Below are 27,242 nucleotides of genomic sequence, written 5' to 3'. Positions count from 1 at the left end.
CTGCCCAGAGCCCCTAGGATCCCTTTACAGTTTGTGCTCACACAACTCCAGGAAAGCGCCAGGCTTGCACTCCCTACAGCTAGCACCTGTGGCTCTTTATCAGAGGCCTGGCTGCAGGAAACCACTTTGCCTGCTAGCACCAAGGGCTGGAAGGGTCCTGAGCCAGTGACTGACAGGTGAGGGGATATAAAAAGTCCAACTCCTTTGCCCTGATTGGGGCAACTCCCAGGTGTGGTGTACACCATCCTGGAACTCCCCACAGGATTTGCTTGGTGTCATCCTTGTTTGGCTTTCTTCCTTCCTTTCCTTCCTATTCCTTTCCTTCCTAATTCCTTTTCTTCCTATTCCTTTCCTTCCTTTCCCTGCCCCTCTTCCCCAGTCCCTTACCAGATTTTCCTGGAAACACTTTGCTCCCCAACAAAAAAAAAAAAAAAATCACTTTCATACAAATCCTCATCTCAGGGTCTGCAACAGAAGAACCCAACCTAAGACAGTTGCCAACAAAATTTGCACAAAAATCCAGATTTCTGCTTCTCATGATAAATCTGTAGATCTAGCAACCCTGAGCCCCTTCTCACTTGGCCACAGTGGCTAAAGCTGAGTAGAGGCTGCCTGATACAGATGAAAGATATGTTCTCCAGTTTTCCCCAGTCCACCACACTCCCTATTGTCCTCCAAATGGCCCTTTCCACCCATTCATATTCCCTGCCTGGCCCCCACAAGCTTCTGAGTTTGCAACCTCCACAGTACAGTGCAGTGATTAACAATGCAGGCTCTGGAGTCCAGGTCCACCAATTAATAATTCTGTGACACTATATAAATCTCTTCATATTTCTCTCTTTCCTCATGTAAAAAATGAGTACTTATACCTACCTATATGGTACCCTCTATGGTTGTTAGAGACTTAAATGGGATATTGCCTGTGAAGTGATTCGTGTAGTATCTAGCGCATAATAAGAAGTCAAGAAGTTACTAATATTTGTCCTCTTGGAGGAAATGTGCCTGCTACAATCGGACAGCCCACATCCAACTATCTGAGGTTACCTGCTGGTCCCTCACTCCCCTGGAGGGAAGATACCTCTTCCCTGAAGAGGTTTGGGTCTGAACACTCACCTCTTCCCACTGGTGAATATATCGAATGAGGCGGGAGAGACGCAAGAGGCGCAGGAGGCTGAGGATCTTGGTGAAACGGACAATGCGCAGGGCCCGGGCAGTCTTGTAGACCTCCGAATCGATGCGAGTCTCCACAATGAGGAAGATGTAGTCCACGGGGATGGAGGAGATGAAATCCACCACGAACCAGCTTTTGAGGTACTTCATCTTAATCCGCTGCGGGTCCAGGATGATCTCTGTGTTGTCCTCCACCACAATCCCTGTGCGGAAGTTGAGGACCAAGTCGATGAGGAAGAACGTGTCCGACACCACATTGAAGACAATCCATGGTGTGGTGTTCTCATCCTTGAAGAAGGTGATGCCCACAGGAATGATGATCAGGTTTCCCACCATCAGCAGCAACATGGTCAGGTCCCAGTAAAATCTGCCCAGAGACACATAGGTCAGTCATAGGAGGAGAGAGAGAATGAATTACAGACTAAAAGAAAGCTCAGAGACAGCAAAGGTGGGAGAGAGAGGTCTTCAGAGGTTCTGAGACCCTGCGGGAGATAGGTGCATGGGTACCAGGGCAAGATGTCGTGACTGTCATAGAAACAGGTTCTTCCTTAGTCATCCCTGGGGATGCCTTCTGCCTGCCCCTCCGTGAGATCCCCGACGACAAGCCTCCTACTCCAATCCCCATGCCCCAGTGAGAGGCTGGAAAGCAAACTAAATAATGACATCCAGAGAGAGGCAAGAGGCTGTTTTAGCAGCAGAAGTAGTTCACCCCGCACCATCCCAGGCTCAGGCCAGGATGCTCCATCCTCCCTGAGGGTCAACTGTGGCCTGAGACAGGCTGGCAGGCAGACATGCCACAGACCGTGACCAGAGGACAGGGGAGGTCCAGACGCACAGCAGGAGCCTGGGAGGCTGGAGGCGTGGGATCCAGTCCTAGCTCTGTCACTGACAGCCAGGTGCCCTCCCCACTCTGGGCCTCAGTTTCCCCACTGTGCAATGAGGGGCGGGGCCTCCACACTCGGTCCTGTAATTCTGATCTGGCCTTCTCCCACACTGGCTCTCGGGGGGCCTCCCTTTAGTCTGTCCCCTATAGTCAGAAAATGTCTAACCATCTCTCTCCCCCAGAGGTTTACTTCTAACACAGCGGTAGGGAAGGTCAGTGATATCTTCAAATGCAGGCAGTGTTTTTCTTTTTTTTTAAATATATTTCAACAATTTTATTTTTTTTTCCAGCAAATAATTTATATTTAGCAAAGTAGATATTTTTGATGTTCAAGTACACATTTAAATAAATACTGATTGAATAATCAATATATTAATCACAATAAAATATTGCGAATGTTTTCTCATTTTTTCTTAAAAAGTTTCCTTTAAACATTATTTGGTAGAATAATTATTTCAGTTAACAGAGTTTCTGTGATAAAATTTTTTTAAAAATTTTTATCGGAGTATAGTTGATTTACAATGTTGTGTTAGTTTCAGGTGTACAGCAAAGTGACAGGCAGTGTTAACGGGGGGATTTCAGGCACCAGTGAGGTACCACTCAATTCAACAGAATGAGACCAGTGGGGGCTTCCAGCATCACTTCTTCTAAGGCCTCAAAGCAACTGCTAATATTTCCTGGGGAGGTGGGGAGGGACCCTCAGAGTGAAGCCTCTGAGAGGTTAAGCAATATGAGGAGGTGAAAGCCAACTCACAGGTCTCCTATCTGGCCCAGCAGGGGCCCCTCTGGAGTATGCAGATAGCACAGGTAGGCGAGACCCTATGTCTAGAAGGCATGACCAGGGACCCTGCCCAAGAACCAGCCACCCCAGGGCTGGCCCTAAAACTGAAAACTTGCACTGCAGAGCTGTTTCTCTCTGCTAGTAATTTAGACAGTTACACAATGACAGATAAAGGTATTATGTTGGGCAGAAATAAGCCTGTCTTCTCCCAAGAGAAATAACCTTTCAGCCATCTTTAATTCTCTACTGCAGGGAAGCCAGGGGGAAGGGAGTGGGAGACAAAAACATAAGCTTTCCTCGAGTCTTCAGTGGGTCCCACTGCAAAACCAAAGTGCCCCGGCCTGAAGAGTTCCAAGTTTGAAGAAAATTACTTCACAGCAAATTGCTTTCTTTGTCAGACTCAGAATGGTGCTCTGAGTCAAGAAGAAGGCAGGGCCTGCTTCAGTGAAGGTGGGCGAGAGAGCTGTCCCACATCACACAGCTCAGGGAAGTGTGGCTTCCGGAAAGGCAGCTTCTGGCAGCTCCTCTGAAAGCCAAGTTCTTCAGGGCATCAAGACGGGACTTCAAGTCAGAGCCTCACTGGGCTAAGGCTTTTCATTCTAAGTCTGGTGCCAAGAGGTCAACTATAGCTCCTTCCCTGCCCCACAGCCTGCCACCCCTTCGTCAGCCGTACTCCCCCTGTGCCATCTGGGAGAACCCACCCCAGCCTTCACACCCACTACACAGAACACAGCACATCCTGATAATGACTTGTGGGCCCTGGGAGAATGGTTTCAGCTTCTATGCTGCTCTCAAGCTGTGTACACTCTCCACTCAGCCTCATGCACACCCTTCAAAGACAGCTGCAGACACTCATTAGATGCCATACACAGGTATCCTCATTCACACACACAGTGTGCAAACACCCCTATGTACACATGGCCATCGTTCCTTTTATTTAATCTCTTGGGAAAAACAAAACAAAAAATTGTGACATAGAAAGGCCACTGAGAGCCTTGTGGCCTCTGTACATAAAGCTAATAATACACCCAGACTGGGAGAGTTTCTAAAATTAACAGAGCGGGTGCAAGGCAGCTTGGAATGCTGACTCGGGCAGGCCTGCTACTCCAGCGGGTTTCTACACTCTCCCAAGCTCTAGTTCCCTCAATTACAGACCAAATTTGAGACAGTAATTAACAGGAGAATGTTTCCATTTAGTGGTCTTCACAAAACCAAATTACATGAGACAAAAACACCCATTTCCTTGCATTCTGACTAATTGTTTCAATCATGAGTTTCCAGATGCTAAGGAATATTTCTGGTGCCTGATCTGGGCTGGGGCCGGAACACTGGAGCACTTCTTCCCACACACCACTGTCCTGGAGCATCAAAGAGATATTCAAAACGCAGCATAATATGGTGGGAAGAAAGCAGCACAGGCTCTCAGGCCAACCCACCTGAATTTGATTCCTGGTTCCATCATTTGCTAGCAAGTTGCTTAATCTCTCCAAGCCTCAGTTTCCTCATCTGCTCAATGAGGATAACATTACCTAACTAGTGGAACTGTTATAAGAACGACATGAATTGATATTTGTAAAATGCTCTGACCTATGCCTAGCCCATACTTTTAAATGAGTAAATAAGAAATTCAAGTCAAAAAATTCACAGGAAAGAGGTGAGGGAGGTAGATGAAATCTTCCAGGGAAGAGCCAAAGCAAAGCATCTACAGGGGGTGGGTGGACGGGAACTTAATAATGGTTCCAGAACAGCCAGTGGTGGAAGTCAGGGCCCACAATAGTCCCTGGATAATTGGACGGCAGAACCTATTTACCTCAGCATAGAGATGCCCTGATCTCAGGGAGCTCATGGTCCAAGGCTTAGACAGAAGACAGAAGACAAGTTGGGCAATGATGTAAGAAACCATCCCAGGCAGCAGCCCAGGCATCTGAAAAGGTGGGCTCCTGGTGGCCTAGAAGGATGAGGTCATAAAGTGCTCCTGGAGGAGGTAACAGAAGTTGGGCTTTGGGAGCTGACCTTGGCCTTGTACACTATGCTTCCTTACTCTTTGCCAGACGGTTGCAGATTTCTGAAAGCTGGGCCGGCAGAGAGCAAAAATTGATATTCAGCACCACGGACAGCTCCCGGTGTGCCTGCCAGCCCGAGGGTCCCGGCCCAGCCAGGGGAAGTAGCAACAGCCTCCCCACTGCATCCGCAGCTCTCTGACCCCTCTTCTCCCTCAGTCCTAGGGATCAGAAGCATCTCCAGTGATTCCTTTATGTCCCTGCACATTTTCAATGGGGGACTCCTTGGTGACTGAAAAGGCTCTATTCAAAAAGACCCCAAAACACTCACATGTATCAAGCACTTACTTGGTGCTTTTAATGCATTACTTCATTTATTCCTCACACCAGCACTAAGGTGGCTGCTATTATCTGTATTTTACAGATGATGACACTGAGAGAGAAGTATCTGCCCAAGACCACACAGCTAGTAAGGAGCAGACCCCTAATTCAGAAAGGTCTGTGGAACTCCAGAGTCTGACCTTTTGGGATTTTAGGCACCTCAGTGGGATGTGGGGAGGTGGACGAGCCTTTCTGGCACGTTTGCATCACACTGTGGAGGTAGCCTACCACAGCAGGTACGGCCCCTGCCCCAGAGACAAGAGAGAAGAGAAGGTTGCAAAGAGGTTTCAAGGGGACTTATCTTCCTGATGCCAGGCCTTCTAAGGTACTTTCTGGGTGGGGAAACTAACACACCTTTCAAGTATTAAAAGCACCCCAGTCATCAGCAGTCAATCGGGCACAGTTGTACCCATCCTGTAGAAAGGAAAACTAAGGTTCACCAAGAGGGACTAGTTAACATTTCCAAAGCCTCAACCTGGAGGCCCAGTGCTCCCCTGGCCCCCACTACCCCTAGAATCATTCATGAATAAATCCCACAATCCAGGCTACGCATCCATAGTGGCAGGTGGCAGGCCCTGGCGGGGAAGCAATGGATGGCCAGACTCGGGCATGCTGGAGTTGGCACAGCCCTGAATTAGAGGCCTTGGTCTCCCAAAAGCCAGATGACCCTCCCCATCCCAGTGTTCTCTAAGCTGAGAGGAAGTCCTAGCCAGCAAGACACCAACTGGGCTCTGGAAGCCCTGTCCCTGGACCCCAGGTCTGTTCTCCCTCAATTCTAGACCTTACTTTCTAACTGGACCAACAGGTCCATCTAGGCAGGTGATGGCCTCTCAGCAGGAGGGAGTGGCCTGTGGGCCAGCTTTGGAGGAGCGGGCGGGGGGGGGGGGCCCACAGGCAGAAGGAAGGGGGTGGCAAAAAGCCCAACAGCCCATTACACGGATACCTGGAACATTTCATGGTCTGAGTGGAAGGTTATGGCCTCAAGGGAGCTGAGGGAAGAGAACATAGAAGGCTCCTGATCCTGAACTCGGAGACTCAAGGACCAGACCAAGGGGCCTCTCCTTCCCTGGAGGCTGAAGAGGATGTGAAGGGTGATAAAACGGAGGCAGAAGTGGGAGTCCCGGAATAGGGATGACCTCCTTCAGTTTCCTCTTGCCCACACCTGCCCATGCTTGCCTCTGAGCACATATACTCTCTCTCTCTCTCACACACATGAACACATTTTTGTACACACACTCTCATCTACACACCCCTGTTAAATTTTGTCCTCGTACACGCATCCATTTTCACACAGGCATACTTTCTTGCACACCCACTTGCATACATTTTGACACAAACGATATCCACTGGGAATCCTGTCAGCTGTAAGAAAGAGAATGTCTGGTTTTTGCCCATTAAGATCTTTTCCATCCTTCAACATTCACCTGAAGTGCTACCTCTTCTGGGCCTCCCCAACCTCTCACTGATGGAGCCACAGCCCAGCCTGAGCCCTGGCTCTGGATCTCCTAGAAAACTGTGGATTCCTTGAGGGCAGAAGCCTGTGTCCCTGCAGTGCTGGCGGCAGGATGGGGCGGGGGGGGGGTCCCCCGTGCTTTCTCCTGGGTGAGCAGCACACCCACGGCCTCATCCTGTACCCTCCCCTCTGCGCAGACGGCTCCCACTCAGACCGCTCCTAGCACCAGACTGCATTCCCACCTGCCACCTGGAGGGCCTGCTGGCCCCTCCACCCAACAAGTCCAAGGCTGAGCTCAGCATCTTTCTCCTCAAAGCTGAATGGCACAGTCAGCATTTCAATCACCTGGGCTGGAAACCTCACAGCCATCCTCAGCTGCTTTCTCTTTCCTCCCACCCGCCCCTGCAGGCCCCCCAAGCAGTGGCCAAGTCTTGTCTGGCCTCTTCAATGACAGCTTCTGAATCGGTCCCCAACTGCTCTGTCCTAGATCAGTTCCTCACTACTCCTCACCTGGACCCTTGCCCCTGCCACCCACCTGGCCTCAGCCTCCTCCCTCTTTCCCTCCAAGCCACATGCTCTCTGGGTTATCTGGCCGAATAGCATTATGATTATGTCACTCCATGCTTGAACCTCCCTTTGGTAGACTCCCACTGACTACAGAAGAAGGTTCGAGTTCCTTGGTCTGGCACCCCCTGACCCCTCTTCCCTCTTCTCCCTTCCACTTCCTTCACAGGAGTCAACCAGACACCCAACTTTTGGCCCCATCTCCATCCACCTCCTGGTTCCTCCTCCTGAGAACCACCCCTACCTCTTGAACCCCCATCTTTTGAAATCCCTTCTCTCATCCAAAGCCCAGTTCAATTGCCTCCTTCTCCATGAGCTTTGCCTAACTGTGCAGTGTGTCTATGTTAGCAGTCGTCACATCCTGCCCCTTTCATCAGGTACCACCGAACTCTCCTTCTAGCCCCTCAACAAGGAAGCCAGGAGTCTTTTGTGTCTGAGAAATGGATGGGAGCTGGGAGTTTCACCCTCCATTCCAGGCCCAGCATAGATAACTGCCCAAGCTGCTCATGAAGACGATGAGAACGGAGGAGGACAGCCATCAACATCTGCTGGGCACTTACTATTTGCCAGGCACTCACCTGAGTCCCTTATATAGACCATCTCATTTAATTCTCATAAAAACCCTATGAAGTAAATACTATGATTATGCCCATTTTGCAGTTGAGGAGACTGAGGCACAAGAAGTTGAGAAATTTACTGTATATGGTGGATCAGGAATTCAAACCCAAACAGCCTGACTCCAGAGTCCCACTTCTAACCACTCTATACAAATATAAACCTGGTTGGTAGTATTTTCTCTCTCCCAAACCCTGTGCCTACTCCTACTCCACCTCTCCCTCCCAAACCTGTCTCCTGTGCTCTCTTCCACGGCATCTTCATCCCCAGCTTCTTCACTCCCTAACCCGTCTGCTTTTTCCCTTAAGTGAACCTTAGTTGTGTCACTCTCTCAAACCCCAGAGGGTGGAGTGAGCACCCTCCCCCCCCACACCGATGCCCCTCCCTGTCTGTGGTAGGAATGTCTACGAGATCCTTTGAGCATCCTGTCATTTGCTGCCCATCTTTCTAGCATCCATCTGCCACCCTTGGGGACCCTGGTGATGCTGGCACCTGGTTCACAACCTTCTGTTCCACTCCGAATCCTGCCATCATCATGGGTGACTTCTACTCCTTCTCGTCAGCCCAACAATAAACACCCAGCCTCCCAGTGGCTTGAAGTCCTGCCTCTAGTGTCTTCACTCCAGTCCATTCCAAGAGCACACCCTGGATTGGGTCACTATCTCCAGTTGGTCCATCTCTAATCTCAATGCTCTCTCACCCTAACCTCCTTTCCTTCCAGCTCTTTTATCCAATCATGCTAAGTCTATTCTTTAGTGTCCCAGGAGCCTGAAGTTGGCTGACCCTCTAATTCTCCCATGAGAACCCTCCTGCCTCCTCCCATCACCCCCAGGCATAATGGTCCTGCTCATCAACCTCTCTCGCCCCGTCCTTCTGGCACCCACTTCACCAGATCACAATACTAGCTCAGGACCATCATCAGCTCTTTTCCTGTTTACATGGGGGGCTGTGCAGAAAACCTCAGACCTCAGACCAGTCCTACTAAATACCAAGTGCCTTAGTTCCTTGTGCCTCTATTTCCTCATCAGGGTTTCCATGCTCAGCTGGGCCCTCACCTCTACCAGCCCATCCTCCAGGAGACCCTAACGACCTTTCCCACCCATTTCCCACAGCAGCTTTTCCAAATTATCTCCTCTCTCCTCAAAGCTCTGAAACTACCACTTCCCCTCTCCCTCCCAGCAGATAACACCACTTCTACTTCACAGAGAATACAGAAGCCCCCAGAGTGTCCCCGTCCTCTTCCCGCCACAAGACTACTCCCTTGCTTGTCTCTTCCTCACCACTTTTCCCTTCCCCAGTCACAAGGGAATCAGTGACTCTTCCACCTGCCCTCTTGACACTGTTCCCTTTTTCCTCCCCAGGAAGCTTAATCTACAGGTTATCCTCTCTCTCGCCCATATCTTCAATCTCCCTCTCTACTCATCCTTTCCCATCAGCTTTTAAGCTCTCTACACTTAAAAAAATAAAATCTCTCCTGAATCCCTACTGTCTTATCTCTTCTCCCCTCAGAACCAAGCTTCCTGAAAGATGTGTCACCATCCCCACTCTCTCCCCACTTCCACGTCCGTCCCCAACACGCCTCTCAACCCTCCAGCAACACTGCCGATGCACACGTCCTGCTGCAAAATCCCGCGGACACTTTCTGGTCTGTTTCCGTCTTGACCCTCTGCATCATCTGACGCTGTGCGCCATATCTGCTGAGACACCCCGCTCTGCTGGCTCTTCTCTGTTCTGTCTCTCCTTTCCCTCCCGTTGCAGGAGCTCCTCTTCCCCTGCATGACCTTTAAACGTTTTTGTTCCTTTGGGCCCCCACCTCCTCTCCCTCCTTACTCTCTCCCTGGGTGACCTCACCAACTCCCAAGGCTTCGTTATTCCACTGGCTTCCAGACCAGACCTCTCCCTTGAGCCCCATAGCCATGTGTTCTCTTGCTGACTACACATCTACACCTCGATGTCCCATGGGAACTCCACTCTTGACATAGCCAGCTTCCCCCATAGACTTGTGCTTCCAGCATGTGATACCACCAGGCATCCAAATGCTTAGCCTAGAAACCTGGGGATTATCCTCGACTCTCCCATCTCGCTTACCTTCCAACACTCAGTCATGTGGGATCCGGCACAGCTCATCAACTCACCACCTGGCTTACTTCAGCAGCTTCCTAACTGGGCTTCTGCCTCTCCCAGGACCCCACAGACCTCAGGGTCCAGGGTAGGGTCCACAACCTCTCCACGCTTTGCCAAGCCCAAAGTCCTTCCACACTCCCAGCTAAAATCCAAGTTCCTCACTGTCATTCCTGGGCACTTGCTGATCTGGACTCAGCCTCCTCTCTTGCCTTGATTCTCGCCATGCCTCCCCTGTGTGAGATGCTCTGCTCCAGACACACTCAGCAGCTTTCAGTGCCCCAGACACACCGCACTTCCCTTCTCCTCTGGGCTTTCCTACATACTGTCATCTGCCTGGAGCTCTCCTCCCCACCCCTGCTCACCCCAGGCCACTTGGTTCAGAGGAGCCATCACTTCTCCTGGGAGGCCATCTTTGTCTCCTAGGAAATCTGACTAGGTGTCCCTTGTTTGTGCTGCCCTAGCATAGTGTTTGTCACACTATGATGGAATTGCATGTTTGTCTATCTTGTGGCCACTTGACTCTCTGAACTTGGCACAGTGCTTTTTATGAGGTAGGTCCAAAAAACATGGGAATGGGTGGAAATATGGGAATGGGCGGAAGAGTGATAAATGAATGATTGAATCCCTTGGGAGCCAAAGGCTGAGTGGCAGGAGGCCCAGGAGAAGCTACACAAAATGGACAGCCCTCTGACACCCCAGCTCCTTCCCACAAGGCTGTCACAGGCCTGCGATGATCAGGGAGGAATTTATCCCATCCGAACACCCAAGGCACGAAGACTCGCAGCAACATCCACTAGCAAATGGCCCCCACCTGGTGAAGATGATGGTGGGAAAGCCACAGAGAAGGAGGGAGGAGTTGGAAGGGGGCGGGGGGGGGAGGTAGATGAACAAGAGACAGGCCAGGAGAAACATGGGGTTGGGGTTCTGACACAGTAGGATGACAGGGGCCTGGTGGGGGGACACCGAGGCTACAGACGTCAACAGAAGCCATGACTGTATTTCCAGCCTGACCAGCACAGGCCCACGGTGACATAACACACTAAGCCCCCTCTGTTACAGGCACGCCCCCTCGCTGGGGACTTTGAGGATTCTCCCTTCTTTCCAATAGGCTTGGCCCAGAGATCCAGGAGGTGGGGGGTAGGGGAGGGCAAGAGGAGGCAGCTCCACTTCTCCCCTAGAATCTCCCGACATCGTCCCCACCTTGTGGACCCAGGATGAGTCTCATCTCCCCAAACCTGCTGTGTGCTCCCCAAGAGCAGAAATGACTTCTCTTCCTTTTCCAAGATGTAAACGCAGAGCTGGGCCCGGAGGGGGAGGAGTGGGGGTCCTCAGCAAAACTGTCTTATTATTAAATAAATGGGTGGATTAAAGGCTGCTGGGGGGAGCGGTGGTGGAGACTGGCAAAAATAAAAATCAAAAAGAATACACTAAAATGTTAACATTGATATTTCTAAGTAGTGGGATTACGTGTGACTTTTGTTTTCTCCATTACACCTTTATATTCTAAATTCCCCATAATGGGCAAATATTACCTTTTAATCAGAAAAATAAATCCACCAGTAACCACCGACCAGTGTCCCATGCTGTAAAGAGTCTTCTAACGTGTGTCAGGGGAGAGACACACGGGTCCCCGGGGAACTCCCAGGCGGCCCGTGTAGACAAAGGTGCTGTCCGACGCGAGGGCAGGAAAAGCAGATTTCCCGGAGGCACTTAAGGAGGAGGAGACAGAGGGAGGCCATTTGAAGGGCAGGTGTAATAGGCAAAGGAGACCACGTGCCTGCCCACAAAACCCACGTGGGAACGCACACACGTGGGCCACCTTCCTTGCCTTCGCTCCCTCCCAATCAGTAAAGCTGCTGGGAAGCGTCGACCTACCCCTCCCCACCCCTGCGCGTCCAGGCTCTCCTTTTATCTTTCTCGGAGGCAGAGCTGCGGCCCCGCCCCCTCCCCACGCTCCACCCACCCGAGGGGGGCGGGGCGCAGGAGTCTGGCATTTTAGCCTCCCCGCCCCCTCACGCTGGAAAGCGCTGCCTTCCACCGCCCTCCGCTCGCGCCTCTGAGGGGAAACGCCCACCCTCCCCTCCCTGCTCCTCCCCGACCCTGGGGTCTCCCCCCCTCTACAGCAGATGAATGGCTGTCTGCCTCCCACCCCCGCCTGGCCACCAGGGCTCTATTTTTAACCCACCTCAAAAATCTCTGACTCAGAATCACAGGGCTCCCAGGTAGCTGCTCCCTCGGCCGCCTTAAGTGGCCTCCCAAACAGATTCAGAGCCAAGGGCATCTAGCTAGCGCTGGGTTTATGGGGGGGTGGTTGGGATTTTGGCGTATCTTTAGGTTCTCACTTTTCTAGAAGGATGACCTATTACCGGAACAACAAAGTTTGGTTTTGTTTCTGTTTTTGAAGACCCAAACAAAATGACCCTTTACCCCTGCCTCTTCCCTGGTCAGTCACCGTCCTGGGCTGAGGCCCTAGTCCCTCAACGTGAGGGCTAGTCTCGGCCATTCCCCAAGGAAAAGGTGAGCTGTGTGAGAGCTGGAACTGCCAGAATCTTCCCTTCGCCTTCTGTGATCTTTCAGTCATGTAGCACAGTGCTTCTTCAAACTGTAATCTGCACACAAATCACCGGGGGATCTTAACCAAGATGCAGACTCGGATTCTCTGGGTGTGGGGTGAGGGCTGACACCTGTATTGCTAACAGGCTCCCAGGTGATGTCGAGGCTGCTGGTCCAGGGACCACACTTGGAGGAGCTAAGCTGTGGCAGACAGTACAGTAGTTAAGCACTCTAGTGTTTGAACACCTGGCTGTGTGGCCTTGGACAAATCACTTAACCTCTCTGAAATCTGTTTTCTTTTTTTCACTTCCCATTTTCTTTTATTTATACAAAACAATTGTTTTAAATATAATTTAAAAACCCCTCCAAGCACTGGTGTCTGTCTCTGGTTTCCACCACCACTTCCCCCCACACACCCCCTCATGGACACAGCTTGGGGGTACTTGGAGGGGCAGGGAAATGTCTGGGGGTTGTGACGTGACCAAGGCACTGTTCTGGGAACAGACACAATGATGGGTCCCTGTTTCAACTTGGGCAAAGGAGGCGATAATGAAACCCTCTAACACAAAAAGTTACGACAGGGATGGCAGGAAAAACAAAAACAAAAAAAGGGAAGGAAAAATAAGACCGAAAACAAAAAATAAAGCTCAAAAACCTTCAATATGAAGGCCGCAGATGGGGGAGGGGCACTTACAAGGGAAAACCGAGTTCGGTGGAGACAGCAGCATCCAAGTCCAATGATTTTGTCACTGGGCCATGATGCCCCTTCCCGCCTCCCGAGCTCACAGGCTAGTCCCCCCTTCTCTTTGGTCTGCAGGGCCGCCACCCTTCAAGGTGAGGAGGGGCACCTGGGGGCCCTAATTGGGGATCAGAGGGAGGCCGTGGGGATTGTGCCCAACCACCCGGGGATGTTGGCAGAATCCGCGCACTTCTTTTCCTTTAGTCACACCCAGTCCCGAGGGAAGGGCTCCCACACCCTCAGTTTAGGGTTCCCTGCCTGGGGAGCGTGTGATTTCTACAGTCCCATATGGCAGAATCTCCAAATCCCTTCTCTCCAAAATTGCCAGCTCTCCACTCCCATGGTTCAAAGTGCAATCCAGTGGGGCTCGGGGATGGGAGCCTTCAATCTGTTTTCTCATGTACAAAATGAGTACATTGATCCCACCCCACAGGATTCTGAGAGAATTCAGTGAGATAATATTAATAATATGCTACACAATGCAAATACTCAGTACATACTGGCTGTTATCATCATTATTATTATTCTTGTAACCACTAAGATGCAGGTCCCGGTCTGAGGACTATGGGGATCCAGAAGTGTGTGGACTGGTCCCACGTCAAGGAGCCCTCGGTCTTGGGGGGTGGGGGGCAGCATGGCTTGTTGGGCACAAAAGTCCCAAAGAGGAGGGGGCCCGAGAGTGCCCACTGGTCAGGAAGGTTGGCGTTGTGGTTGCAGGAAGGAGGTCCCTGCTACACAGCAGAAGGAAGTTAGGCCAGGGGCCCAAGTGTCTTGGGTTCTACCCATCTCAGTCTCTTAACTTGCTGTGTGCCCTTGAACAATGCCCTGCCTCTCACAATCCCTGCCTCAGTGTCCCCATTGGTACAATGAGAGGATGGAGCCAGACAATCTCTAAAGACACGCCGATTCCATGGATCTCCGCAGTGCAGAGGCTAAAGAGGCCAGCCAAGGGCAGCTGGCCAGATGCAAAGCTTGCTGAGAGAAGAGTGCACATCTCAGAAAACCAAGACACCCCCTCCCCCAACCCAATACTGATCTGAAGAAAAGATGGGACCATCTTGAATGCCAGACTGAGTAGTCAGGACTCTTCTGGGGACATGGGGATCCATGAAGGCTGCGGAGGAAGAGCTCCTCAGGAAAAGGATTGTTAACTGCACCTTCTCAATGGCACAGCTGAGCACAGGCCTGGCCATAAGGAACACCAAGACATCAACCCATTGCTTCTCCCATGGTCTTAGACCTCCTCTGGAGACCCTAAATCTGTGCACTCACAGAGACACACTAGCATAAGAGTGTGCACACAAACACACACACACACACGTCAAACTATACAGCAGAGGTCACCTGCTCTACAGCCGCCCGGAACTGCCAGGATGCTGTGTTCCCTCAGGCTAGTGGCCTAACCTCTCTGAGCTTCACTCAGCTGACAAGACTATTGGGGAAAACTGTGGAGGGGACCAGCAATTGGAGAACTTCTTCACCTGGGCTTACAAGAAACAAAAAAGGCTCAAACACAGCTCTCCCCACTTAGGAGAATGAAGCAAAAATGGAATATTGCTGTGGAGTAGCACGTGAGCACAAGCTCAGGGGAAATTAGGTAGGAGAGCTCACCTGCTCCTGCGGGAAGGGCGCGCTCCTGTGAAGGAGGAAACGGGATGCATTTGGGGCAGAACTCCCTAAGGCCAAGCAGCACTGGTGCCGGACAGGGCTAATGAGGACACCAGGGGAGGGCTGTCCCATAGAAGGTGGCTAAATATTCACTCTGGGAGGGTCTCTACGTGGCCCTCTTGTTAGGCTGTGGGTCTCCTGGGAGTGCCTGGGCTCTGGGGACCTGAGCCGGACAGGACTCCACCTTCCCTCCAGGAAAACACAGTCTGACAAGGACATTAAGCAAGGGGCATGTTCCCTGGGGTCCTGCCAGCCCCAGAGTTTTATGGTTCTCTTTGCTAACAATCTGCGAGGAAGAAAAGGGAACGACTCCCTGGGGAGGGGCCCATCATGAATGGCTTGGATGTATTTCACTCCCAGGCTCTGGGGTGAATGCCGTGCAGTCAGAGAACCGCAGACTGTTAGCGCAGAAGGGGCCCTACGGGTGCCAGCTCATCCCCCACGCACTCTGGGAGCACAGGGGCCCCGTAAATCCAAGATCACGGCTGGATGGGCCTCGGCAGAGTCTCAGGAATGAGGGAGGGAGATTCTCATCAGCTCTACTTGTCAGCGGTGCTGTCCCTGCCCTGCTGGCTCAATGTGTACTAATGGGGTCAGGATTACGGGTTCAATACCTATTTGGCCAATTAGCTTTGCTCCCTTCTCAGCCTCAGACTGAGCCCTGACGCTGGACACTGAGAGAGGAAAGGACTTTGCTGAGGTCACACTGCAGAACAGGATGAGGGTCAGGAGGGTGAACTCAGCGTGGGAGGGGTGGACAGTTACAAGCTGGGAACGCTGGGATGAGAGGCCCAGGGCTCCAGGCTGGGCCAGCCCCGATGTTGCATGAGGACAGGCCACAGCTGCAGAGTCTCCCCTGCTGGACCAAGTTTCTCCTAAAAGTTGCCAGTGGCATTGATGAGACCTGAGGGTGAGGGTCTTTCCTGTCCCTGGGGAAGGGGATAAGTGCCCCGTATCATATCTGACAAACTGTAGGTGGGAGAAGCCCACGGCTGGGTTTGGCGTCAAGTGGTCGGGGACTCGGGTTAATCATTGACAGGGGCTGCTCCAGCCTGCGATGGGGAACCACAGTGTAATTACTTCTGGGCTCCAGGCCACACACTCAGTGACATTATTGCAGTGGCAACACCTGCCTTCTGGGCCTAGGATGGCAGAAGAAGGAAGTCTTTTCAGAGGTTGTACAGCTGGGGCCAGGGCTTGGGAGAGCTCCCCTGGGCTTCAAGGACCCAGGGTGAGAGGCCAGAGAGAGACGCATATAAACACATGCAAACACACACACACACACACACACACACACACACACGCGTACTCAGGCAGCATCAGGGGCAAGACGGGGGGCCGTGGGGTCAGAGTCCCCAAGGGCAAAGCTTAAGGAGTGCAGGTCCAAAACGGCAGGTTCTGAGTAATCTGAGTAATCCTCACTGTCTGCCAACACCCCCCCAAGCCAGGCGGCTCAAGCTCCCAGACACTCGCCTCCAAGAAAGTGTGCAGAATGGTTCTCTCTCTCCTTCAGATCCAGCTTAGCTCTGCTTCCTCCAGAAGCCTTCCCTGACCATCAGTCCAAACTGGTCTACCTCTTGTCTGCCCTCCCCCTAATCAGACTGGGGGACCCTAAGAGGAGCTGAAGTCCTACTCTCCTCTTTGCCAGGTGGGGAGTGACCCCCATCATAATGGGTGAAAACAGTCCTGGAATGCAGTGTCTGGTCTCCCAGAGGGTACGACCTCCCTTAGCTTGCCCCTCCCCAAGCCCAGAAGACAATGTATTAGCCAGCCCCGTATTATGTATTAATTTCTGAAAGCCTCGTTCGTGCAGACATAACACATCCACCCACACGGGTAAATGCTTAGACAGACACAAAATCATCCGCAGCCAATTATCAGGCCCCCACAGCTGCGGTGAGCAGACTGGAGGCCCCACTGCTTGCTCCGCAATTTGTGGGAACCCAGAGCTGGGGGAGCAATGGGGAGTAGAGAGTCCCTCTACCAAGCCAGCACACCTCTCTGTCCAGCCCCGAGCACCGCTCTGCAGGAGCCACGAGCTGGCTGCCTGGCTGGAAAGACAGACACAGCCCCAAAACAATAAGAGACCAGAGCAGGGCAGGAGTGGTCACGTGTGAGATTTGGTGGCTCTGGCGTTGGTAGCGGTGGCACCGCCGTGTATTTACAATTTGTACTTTACCTCCCCGAGAAGACCAAAGGCAGCTGGCCGGGATGCTAAGAGGTGTAGGAGCTCAGGGAGCTTAAAGGAAGGGAGGGCTTCCTGGGTGGGGGGCATAGGATGGAGTGGGCAACATGCCCACCCTGCCCCCAGCCCCGGTGCCTCAGGGAGGCACTGGGCTTGGCTCAAAGCTTTTGTTCAAGGGCTCCAGGTCCTGACCTCAGACCAAAGCCTTATCTTGGTCCCAGGCTGAACCCTGATCCTGAGCATAGACTGAGTCTCGGCCCTGGACACACACTGAGCCCTAAACCAGAGACTGACTCCCCTTCCTTACTTCTCCGATAGATGTAATGAACAGACCACATGACCACCTACTTCTCTGGTGGAGAGAACACAGATACCGCTGACTAGTTGTTCCCTTCCCCTTTAAACCCCAAACACTCCTACCGAGGAACAGGTGTGTCAATGGCATCTGGATGTGGCTCCACAATCCCAGAGGTCGCCAAGCCAGCCAGGACATGCCGCGGCGTCGGGGGAGCACGTGGGCAAGCATCCTGATCTGGATCCCCAGGAGCAGCGGCCCCCGAGTTGGGGGTTAGGACAGCCATGTCTCAGCCTCCAGAGGCTGCATTTTCAGGTACGGAAAGACTCCCTTCTCACTGATGAGCTTCAATTAAGACGGGACCCTGAAAATACCTAACACTTCAAAATTCAGGCATGGGGCTGGGGAGACAAGAAAAAGCTCCAGGGATGAGACCATTCAGGAGAAGCCTTCTCTGGACCCCTCTGGCTGGGGGTGGAGTAGACTGTGGAGCCTTAAGACCTTTGAGCCATATGTTACATAACCCTCTTGGGTTCTGGTTTCATCTCTGACTTGGACTTACTCTCTGACCTTAGGCCAGTCACCTTCCCTCTCTGGTGCTCTGCTCCCCATGTATAAAATAAAGGCTTTAGGCCAGGAGCTTTGCCAAGCCCTGTCCAGATCTGGTATTCTGAGACCTGTTAAATTTCCCGTGCCCGCTGAGCCCTCCACACAGATAATATGTGTCCAGCATTATCTACAATGTTTTCATTCTCAGGAGAATGTTTTCTTGAACTACTTTGGTAATTTAGCTTTTAAAAGCTAACACACACACACACACACACACACACACACACACAAAAGAAAGAAAGAAAGAAAGAAAAAAGAAAGAAGGAACAGAGAGAAAGGACAAGTATGAGTTTTGAGTCCTAGAGAACAGGTTCAAATTCCAGTTCTGGTGCTTCATAGCTGTGTGATTTCGGGCAAATCTTTTTTTTGTTTTTTCCCATCAGAGCTTCAGTTTCCTTATCTGTAAACTGGGGATAATGGAACCTATTTTTCGAGCCACTATGAAGAATAAATAAAACATGAGAAAAGAAGCTCCTAGAACAGTCTGGCACATGGTAATGGTTCATAAATGGTGGTTATTGATCTGTGAGTCCACCTGGCTTGAGTCTCTATTGGTCTGAGCCGCTGTTTGGTTTCATCACTTAGAAGCCTAAGGGGTCAAGCAGCTAAATGTGCAGGGGTGGCATGGCCAGACACCACAGGGACAGGTGAGGACTGTGGGCAAGTAGAGAGCAAAAGCCAGTTTAAAGCCTCTAGTGCGATCCAGCTCCCTGCTGTGGGTGGCACTGTGGGGCCAGAGCTGCCAGAGTTTCCAATTTTTCAAGAGAAGCTAGAAAGCCAAATTTTTGCCTTACATCTTTCCGTTTTAAACATTGCCTCAGACTTGTTATGACACACTATGCTGGCCAAACAGAACACATCTGGGTACTGTATTTGGTCCACAGGACGCTGCTTAGCAACCTCTGGTGTAAGTACTGCTGTCCCATCTTGAGTGCCCTCGGTGACGGGGAGCTCACCACCTCTCTGTGCCGCCTCCCACCCCTGCTCTGGGCAGGTGCTGATGATAGAGTGTGTCTCTGAGTGGCCTCCTAGGCTCTGGGATCACAGATTTCCAGGGCCCTGGCAATGCTTTCTCAGTAAAGCCTGGCTGGCAGAGAACATCCTCTCTGAAGCCAAGGCAGTGCCCCTGCCCTCCCCACAGCCCGCTCTGGCTGGGAAATGTGGATTCTTCAACATCCCCTGGGCCCAAGCAGGACCGCCTGGCTGGCCTCCGTAGCCCTTCTATTAATTAGCAACTGGCAACAGCAGCTTTGTGAGAGCCCTTGAGCCAAGAGGTGTGTGTGTGTGTGCTGGAGCTGGCTGCCTCCTCAGTTACATGACAAGTCCCCCCGGGGACTGGGGCTGGACCTTCTGCTCTGGGTGAATTCCCCCGCAGTGGCCAGTGTTGTGGCAGGCACAAGGGCCACTCAGGCTGCTATGACACTTGTCAGCCCTGTCATCTGTATGTAGACTGGTGCCTTCCAGGCTGGGCAGGGGCAGAGACAAGTGACAGGCAAGCCCAGCCCACAGCGGGGCTGCTAGGCATAGTCTGGGCTGGGGGAGGGGGCATGAAGATTCAGACACCTCCCCCTCCCCACCACAACCTCCGGGTGCTAAGGTGGCTGCTCCCGCTGGATGCCTCTGTCCTCCTCCCAGCCAGCCGCTGTCAGAGCCACCTCACACCAGCTCTCCTGCCCGGCCCCTCCGGACTCTCTCACTGACAACATCTGTTCCTTCCCAGAAATCTCAGTGCAGCACAGCAGTCACTGCACTCCCTGCCACTTCTCCAGCCGGCCGCCCCTCTGGCCCTTTGAATGGGAGAGAAGCTGCGAAAGCAGTGGGACAGGATGGACTGAGGGCCCTCCGGCCCCCTGGCCTCCTCCTGCTCACCCCACCGCAACAGCCAGCATCCAGGACCGGCAGGGTCCAAGCAGCATTGCGGGAAGGGAGGAAGGCCGACTCCCCCAAGTTAGCACCGACCTCCGTGGCTGAGAGCCGCTCATCCCAGTTCACAGGACTCACCCTGCCGTGCTTCTGCTAGAGGCCGAGAGGAGAAGGCAGAGTCTCTGGCCTCCAGGAACTCAGTCAGGGAGCCCAGGCTAAGCGTGGAACACATGGTCTGAACCCTCAGTACTCCAAGCATGGTTCTGGGCTGGGCACCCAGCAGCATTACCTGGGCGCTTATAGGAATGCAGAATCTCAGACCCCACCCCCGACCTAATGAGTCAGAATCTGTATTTTAACAGATCCCCAGGTGAGCTGGATGACATGACACTGTGAGAAACACTACATTGTAACAAACACAGAGCTCCATCCTAACGCCATGCGATGGGCAGGGATGGAGAGATGGACGATGGTGGCTGCAGTGGCCTGAGAGGGCACCCCAGAAGACCCGGGGGCCCTAAAGCATGGGAGAGGAGGACACGTGGAAGGCAGACAGCCCAGCACTGTGTAAGACAGGCCATTTGACAGCTCAAAGCCTCATGGCTCACAGCAGCTAGGGGAACAAATGGAGCAGGGCTGGGCAGGGGAGAGGCCCCCCAGCCTCATCATGCAGTGTCCAGACCAGGAACTGAAGCCTTGCAACGGGGAGGACCTGGAGCCCAGGCCTTTCCACCCAGGCAATATAAGGGTCCTGGCCCTCTGGCCCCATCGGGTTTCTGTGCACCTGGCATCCCAGGAGCACCTCGGCCCCGAGCCGGATGCCGGCCTTCGCAGCGCATCCTTCACCTGCTCCAGTCTTAGCAGGTGATGAGATTCTCTCATCACTGGAGAATCCCGCTGCCCACTGTGCCAGCTGACAGCACCGCCCAGGCAGCTCACCTTGGAATTCCCCTCTGCACCAAGGCACCCTTCCCCCTCCCCTAGCACCACAGGGGCCTGCAGCACCTTTTTGGCCTGGCTTTTCACACTGATAGCAGAAGCGCATTCCTGGGCAATGCCCCCAGGAAGGCCCCAGAACCCCCCAGACCCAGAGCCAGCTGCTGCCTTCTTCCTCCTCACCACCTACCCGAACAGCCCTTCCCATGGTTGGAAGGGAAAGAGATGGGCATGGCACTGAGGAAACAGAAAAGTAACTAGTCCCCCAGCAGAGCACCTTTCCTTCTCCGGGCATCTAACTCTGCCCCCGTTTTCATTTCCATCCTGCAGGCAATGGGAAGCCCAAGCCTCAGACTACAGGGCCCCAGGGAAGGCTCTGGGAGGCTAGCACCTGCCCCTCCCAGGCCAGGACTCTCTTCTGGGATAGCTCAGAGTGGGGTTCACAACCTAGATGGCTTTCAACTTAGGGGTTCCACAGACGCCAGAAATTGAGTGTAATATTGAGTGTCTGGATACGTGTGTCTTTCTGGATAGAGACTCTATAGTTTCCAGCAGGTTCTCAGTTAGTTTTCTGACGCAGATTCAGAACCACTGGCCTGAGCCAAGGTCAGAAGCCCGTCTGGTCTGCTCAGAACTAAGGGAAGGCAGCAGTGAGGGCAGGGCGGTGTGGTTCACGACTGCATCACTGGTCTCTGACAGTGCACCTCACCTCCACCAGGTGACCACAGTTGGACAATTTGTGTCTGACATGGCCATAGGCAACAGGATTCCCATTTTTCTACATGGGAAAACTGAGGCTCAGAGAAGGCTCATAACCCAAGCAGGGCCCCATAGCAGACAGAGCTGGGAAGTGATGTGAGGTGGGCAATGGCAGTGCCTGGGGCCATGGACCAGCACAGGAAGTTAGTTTTAGGCCAACCCTGGGACCTACCGAGCCACTGGCCCAGTTTCCATGATTTCGGAGCCCAGCTGTTTCTGTCCCCAAGTAAAGGACCCTCTAGGGCCCTCTGTTTCCTTCCCTTTCTCACAGCTTCAGAAGGCTCAGGCTAGGAAAGGGAAGGGGGAGAGGGATAAGCAGGGTCAAGCTTCTGCCTGCTTCCACTCTCAAGGCCAAGCTAGAGTTTGGGGCACAGGAGTAGCCCTAGAGCTGACATCCCACAGAGAGACTTCCCTGCCAGCCCCCATGTCCACCCCACAGCCCCAAGATACCTGCTCAGACACCTAGATGTCACATACCCAGGACAAACCCCTGAGCCTGATGCTTGAAAGCCTGACCAGCTTCTGGGAACAAAACCTGATACATCTTCACTGGGGGTCCCCACTCCTTTTCTCTCCTCTTGGAAAATCAAGATCACACAGATACTATTTTCTATTTGTTCCAGGTTCCCACCACCAAGCTTGGCTTCTAGGACATGCCTCATGTGGAAGGAAGGACCCACCCAGGACCAAAGAGCCCAACCAGCCTTGGGCAGGAGCCTGGGGACCAATATCCTGAGGGGCTGCACGTTCTGGCCTCTTCCCTTACCAAACCCTAAATACAGGTTCAAAAGGCAAATGTGGAGTGCAAGGGGAGGGGAGGCCAGACAAGCTCGTGGAGACTGGAGGAGCCATGGGGGTAGCCAGGGCATGGCGTGTGTGCGTCAAGGGGGTGGTGAGGAGAAGCAGAGGCAGCCAAGAAAAGCCTATTATATACGTGGCCCAAGTTACGTGGGTCCCTCAGAGTGTAGCCCAGTCCAGCACTTGGAAAAGGCACCCAACCTTCCCCTCCCCAAGAACAGGAGATGCCAGAAGCAACCCATGACAGCAAGCCCTGAACTCCAAACCGCAAACTCAATCTATCATGGGCGATTCTTTATTAAACCAGTTCTGTTGGATCAATGCTTCCTGCCCATGAAAATGATGAATAAACCCTCAACTGGCCTGAGCAATGCTTGCAGAAGCTTTTGTGAAGCCTGTGCTGGACGGTGGGGATTGGCTCCACATAGAGGCCAAAGGCTAGTGGCTGAAACTTGAGGGACTGAGCCTTAGGGTGCTGGGTTGGCTGGGGGGAGGGGGAGGCAGGGAGGTGAGGCTGGGTTGAGTTGGTGGGTTTTCTAAGCTTAGAAGACTTGGCCAAGTCCTTGCCTCTTTGACCTTGTGAAGATGAGACCAGCTGTTTTGTCCTAGAGGCATGACCACAACCCCTCCACACACACACAGATAGTCTTTCTTGGATTTCTTCTTTTACACCTCACCCAGCATCAGGCTGCACACAGAAGGTGTATGCTTCCAGCTACCAGTTCCTGTTGCTTGTTGCACAAACCCAGATTCAAAGCCCAGTCTGACCCTTTTTCTGTTGCCCGTTTATCAATCCTGCTGCAGCCACACCTCCCTATCCCTACCACCCTCCCCTCTGCCATGTCCCGGGTGGCCTGCAGTTAGTAGGAGATTCTGCAGCAAGGGGACTGCAGATAGACATGCCAAGATAGGCAGAGTAAGATCAGGAAGGCGGGAGAGGTTCCCATAGATGCAATCAGCCGGGCCCCAGTCCTTCACCATCCAGGGTAAGGGGCAACTGGGAGGGCAAGGGCCAGTTCCCAGAAGGTGCTTGATCAATGCCTGTTGTCGACAGAAGCTAGGCATGCCTGGGATTGGCCTCTTGCAGCCTCCCACCCCAGACAATGAGGTTGGTGGTGAGAACCCTGAACAGAGGCTTTCAGACAACAAAGCCAGAGGGGAGCTGAGTGAAGGAAGGGAGGTTGATATTGACATGGCCTACCTGCCATCACAACCAGGGAGTTCAGAGAGAGGAGGAGCCCAGGGCACCCCCAGGGGGTGCAGGAGACAACAGCGCCTGCCCACTCCTCCCTAGCTCAGGCTGGGATCCTCAGGTCCTAGTACTGACCAGAGGGGAGGTCACACTTTAGGAACCTGGCACCGGGAACCAGCCACAGTTCCTCATGAGAGGGTCTCACATCGGCTCACACAACTTGAGGTCGGTGGCTGTCTGTTTAGTCTGTCCTCTGGCCCCCCTATGCCCTCTGGGAATGGGAACCCTGGATATTAGGGTTAGGCAGAGCAATCCGTCAAAAAAGGAAAAGGTAGGGGCCCTCCGTTCACCACCTATTTTAAGCCCTTGAGTGTTGCCTGACTGGTCATTCCCAGCACCAGAAATCTCTCTCATTGGATGGAAAACGGCTTTGCTCTCATTACAAACCTAGCTTCCCTGAAGTTTGCAAAGAGGGCTCTGGGTTGGCAAAATGCTCATTTATATTGGCAGGCAAACAGGGTAGGCAGGGAAGAGAGCTAAATAGGGGGCAGGGCCCAGAGAGAGAGAGGATGAATCAAACCCAGCTCAAAAGCGTGAACATTTTTCAGACCCTCACTTCAATCCTGTGTATCAGGAAAGCCCAGAGAGGCACTGAGGGACCCCAAGATCTTGATTAGGGTAGAGGCATCCTTGATCCCAACTTTAGAGGCAATCACCAATATCTCTTTTTGCACAGATACCCCCACAGGCCCCGAGTGGTATCTGATCTTCAGTGGCATCTGACTCAGGTGATGAGGAGGGGGTGGGGTCCCTCTCCCTGACTGGTAGTCACACCATTTGTTTGGGGACCCACCACTGACCCATGAAGGACCTAGCAGCTGCTGGAGCTTGGGCTGCTGGGGTGAGGATGGGGCACAGGACGGGCTTAGGGGCACAGGACAACTGCTCATCAGTCAGGACACCAGGCATCTTCACTGACCACTACAAGCAAGGTCATGCTCTCCTGCTAGTCTGGATGTCAGCTGACCAGGGTGCCTGCTCCAGGCCCACCACTTGGCATGAGGGGCTGGGCCAGGGTTAAGGTGGGTGCAGAAGGCTTTTATCCTGGACTTCAATCCTCCAGGAGCTCAGCTCTCCCTCCCCAGCTGCAGCTTCCCAGGACACCAGAAGGCAGATATTAATGCCTGGGGTTAGCGCCCAAAGAGCTGGCCCAGCTGCCAAAAGGTCTGTCTCTCTTCTGTGCCCTGCTTTGCAGGCTTAAAGACCTGGAGCAGCCTTTAGAATGTCCACCCTGACTCTGCAGCCCAGAAGAGGGAGGTGGAATGTGGGGCTTAAGGTGGTAAAGCCTCATCTTGGCTGCGGGCAGGGCTAGGCCAGGCTCAGAACACCTTTTCAGCTTGCCTCTAATGCGGCCCAGACCCGGAGAGGACGAGGTTGGGAGGCCTGAGCACAGAGGAAAGTTCTCAGAGTGTGCAAGAGGAAGTCTGGGGGTGTCTCAGAGCCTAGAGACGCCTCAAGCTCCCAGCGCGAGGAAGGAAAGTTAACTCCGGCTGAGAGGCAGGGCCGACAGAGAGGAAGCATGCCTGCGACGGCTCAGGCAACCCACAGGATGATCGCCGGGCCCCCTTACCTGAAGTCGCTGTAGGGGTGGATAATCCAAAACCCGGCCGACTTAACTCTCTCCTGCTCGCGCTCCACCGCCTTCTGGCTGCCGAACATCCTCAGGGAGAATTTGTTGACCCCGGGCTGGAGCATGGCCCCGAACTGGCGCTGCATGAAGCCGGCCTGGCCCAGGCGCACCTCGGCCTCAGGGAGGATCTGGTCGCCGGCGGCCGCACCTCCCTCCACTTTGATCGCGGTGTCCACCGAGGGCTGCTCGCAGGAGGCGGGGACCGGCTGCGGCGGCTGCTGGGCCGGCGGCGGCGAGGCTGCGGGCTGTGCCGAGGCGCCAGAGCGCTCGGTCTCGGCCGCCAGGCCCGGGGGCGTCCTGTCCTCACCGGGGGACGCGTCGCCCTCGGCGATGAGCCGCCGCTCCTCCGCGGAGTCATGCAGGTGCCCGTGACTACTGCCGCCCCCCGCTCCGGCGCCGCCGCCGCCCCGGCTGCCCAGCGATGCCAGGCTCCCGCGGAAGCGCCTGCAGTCGCCGTTAGTGCTAGACTTGCCCGCGCCGCGGGTCGACCCCTCGCTGTCTGCCGCCCCGAGGGCCGCGCCCCGGGGCTCTGTGCCGCCCGCGGCCGCCGAGGGCGAGGGCGAAGGCAGCGGCCGCAGCCGGATGCTCCTGCGGCTGGGGTCCTGGAGGCCCCCAGCTCCCTCCTCCTCGGCGTCCTCTTCTTCGTCCATGATCCACGCCTTGGCCCCCACCTGCTGCGGAAGGCTGTAGAGTCTCTTGCGCATGGACGGCGGCAGCTTGTCCATGGCTCCAGGGGCCGGGGGCAGGGGCACGGGTGCGGCGCCGCGGACCGGCTGCAGGTCCGCCCGCCGGTCAGTCCGCCCGCGGGGACGTGTCCTTCGCCGCCGGCGCCGAGCCGCCTCAGGCGCCCATGCTGGGCAGGTTGCGTGCGGCGGGGAGGCTCCCAGTCCGGCTCCGGGTCCCGGGGCTCGCCGCGCTGCGCCTCCTCCCGGGCCGGGCTGGGCGCGGGGACCCCGCTCTCTCTCGCTCCCTCCCTCCCTCCCGCGGTCAGGGGCGCGGCGCGCGGCCCGGCTCCAGGCGCCCCGCCCCCGCGGGGAACAATGGGCGCGGGTTGAAGCGGCGCTGCGGCCGCGGCGCTCGGAAAACCGCGCCGGAGCGCAGAGCGCACGACCAGCACTCCTCTGGGGCGTGTGTCCCACGGGCAGGCGGGCTGTCCGTCTGTCCCGCCGCCCGTGCTTTGTGGCCAGCCACTCGCGAGCTCGCCTCGCTTCCTCTGGCCGAGCCCGGCCGGCCCGTCCCGGGGCTCCCGCTGCAGCCGAGCGGAGCCCAGCGGCCCGCCGGGCTTACATCAGCGGCCGCCTCCCCCGGAGCGCCCTCCGGCAGCGCCCGGCTCCCGCGCCCCGGAATATTCATGAAGCCGCCGCAGCTCGCGGGTTGCCATAGGAGCGGCTCCCGCAGCCGGGCCGGCCTACCTGGGCTTCTTAAAGGGGCAGTGGCGCGCGGGCCGGGGACCGGGGGCCGGGAGGGGGGTGGAGGCGGGCCCGGCGGGGGGCGCAGGGTGGACCCTCGCCGGAACTTAGGGGTTGAGGTGAGAGGCGTCCTTAATCCTCAACCCTCGAGTGTCTTTCCTTGGCCAAAGGCTGGGAGCGCATCCCAAGCCTAGGGTTCCGACAGGGGTGTGGGGCGGGGTTTCCCAATCTCTCTTTCTCCGAGCTCGGGGCTCGCCTCTCCCCGGCGGTTATGCTTTTCAGCTGGGTCTCCGACCCTCCTCCGGGGAGGCGGGTCGTCTGCATGCGGAGCTGCGGGCCTTCCCGCAACGCGCCTGGAGAGGGGGGTTTCCGGGAAAGGCACTGCGTCGGGGCTGCTCCTGGGGTTTTCCTGTGACACAGGAGGGGGCAAATCCCCCGCTGGTCTTTCCCCTGCGGAGCCTCGCAGCGACCCGGCCAGGAGGGCGTGGGGGAACTCCGGGAGGCACAGGGCGCGCGGGTGAGACCCAAGCCGTTCGAGGTAAGACTTCGAGGAAATGAGCCTGCAGCAGTCACGG

The 27,242-nt window shown here is 54.5% G+C and overlaps 1 protein-coding gene across 1 annotated transcript in view; it reads right to left on the bottom strand.

Annotated features, from left to right (window-relative positions):
* Positions 1-25,983, bottom strand: part of HCN4 (hyperpolarization activated cyclic nucleotide gated potassium channel 4) — a 40,293-nt gene extending 14,310 nt beyond the window's left edge. Inside the window, exons 1-2 of the mRNA XM_036843528.1 lie at positions 25,199-25,983; positions 1,114-1,537 (exon numbers count right to left, since the gene is read on the bottom strand). Of these exons, the coding sequence (XP_036699423.1) occupies positions 1,114-1,537; positions 25,199-25,983 (1,209 nt within the window). The remainder of the gene's footprint in view (positions 1-1,113; positions 1,538-25,198) is intronic.
* Between the last annotated feature and the right edge of the window lie 1,259 nt (positions 25,984-27,242).

This window comes from Balaenoptera musculus, chromosome 2 (assembly GCF_009873245.2).
Source record: "Balaenoptera musculus isolate JJ_BM4_2016_0621 chromosome 2, mBalMus1.pri.v3, whole genome shotgun sequence".
Classification (NCBI taxonomy): Eukaryota; Metazoa; Chordata; class Mammalia; order Artiodactyla; family Balaenopteridae; genus Balaenoptera; species Balaenoptera musculus.
This window is presented reverse-complemented; position numbering and strand designations above follow the sequence as displayed.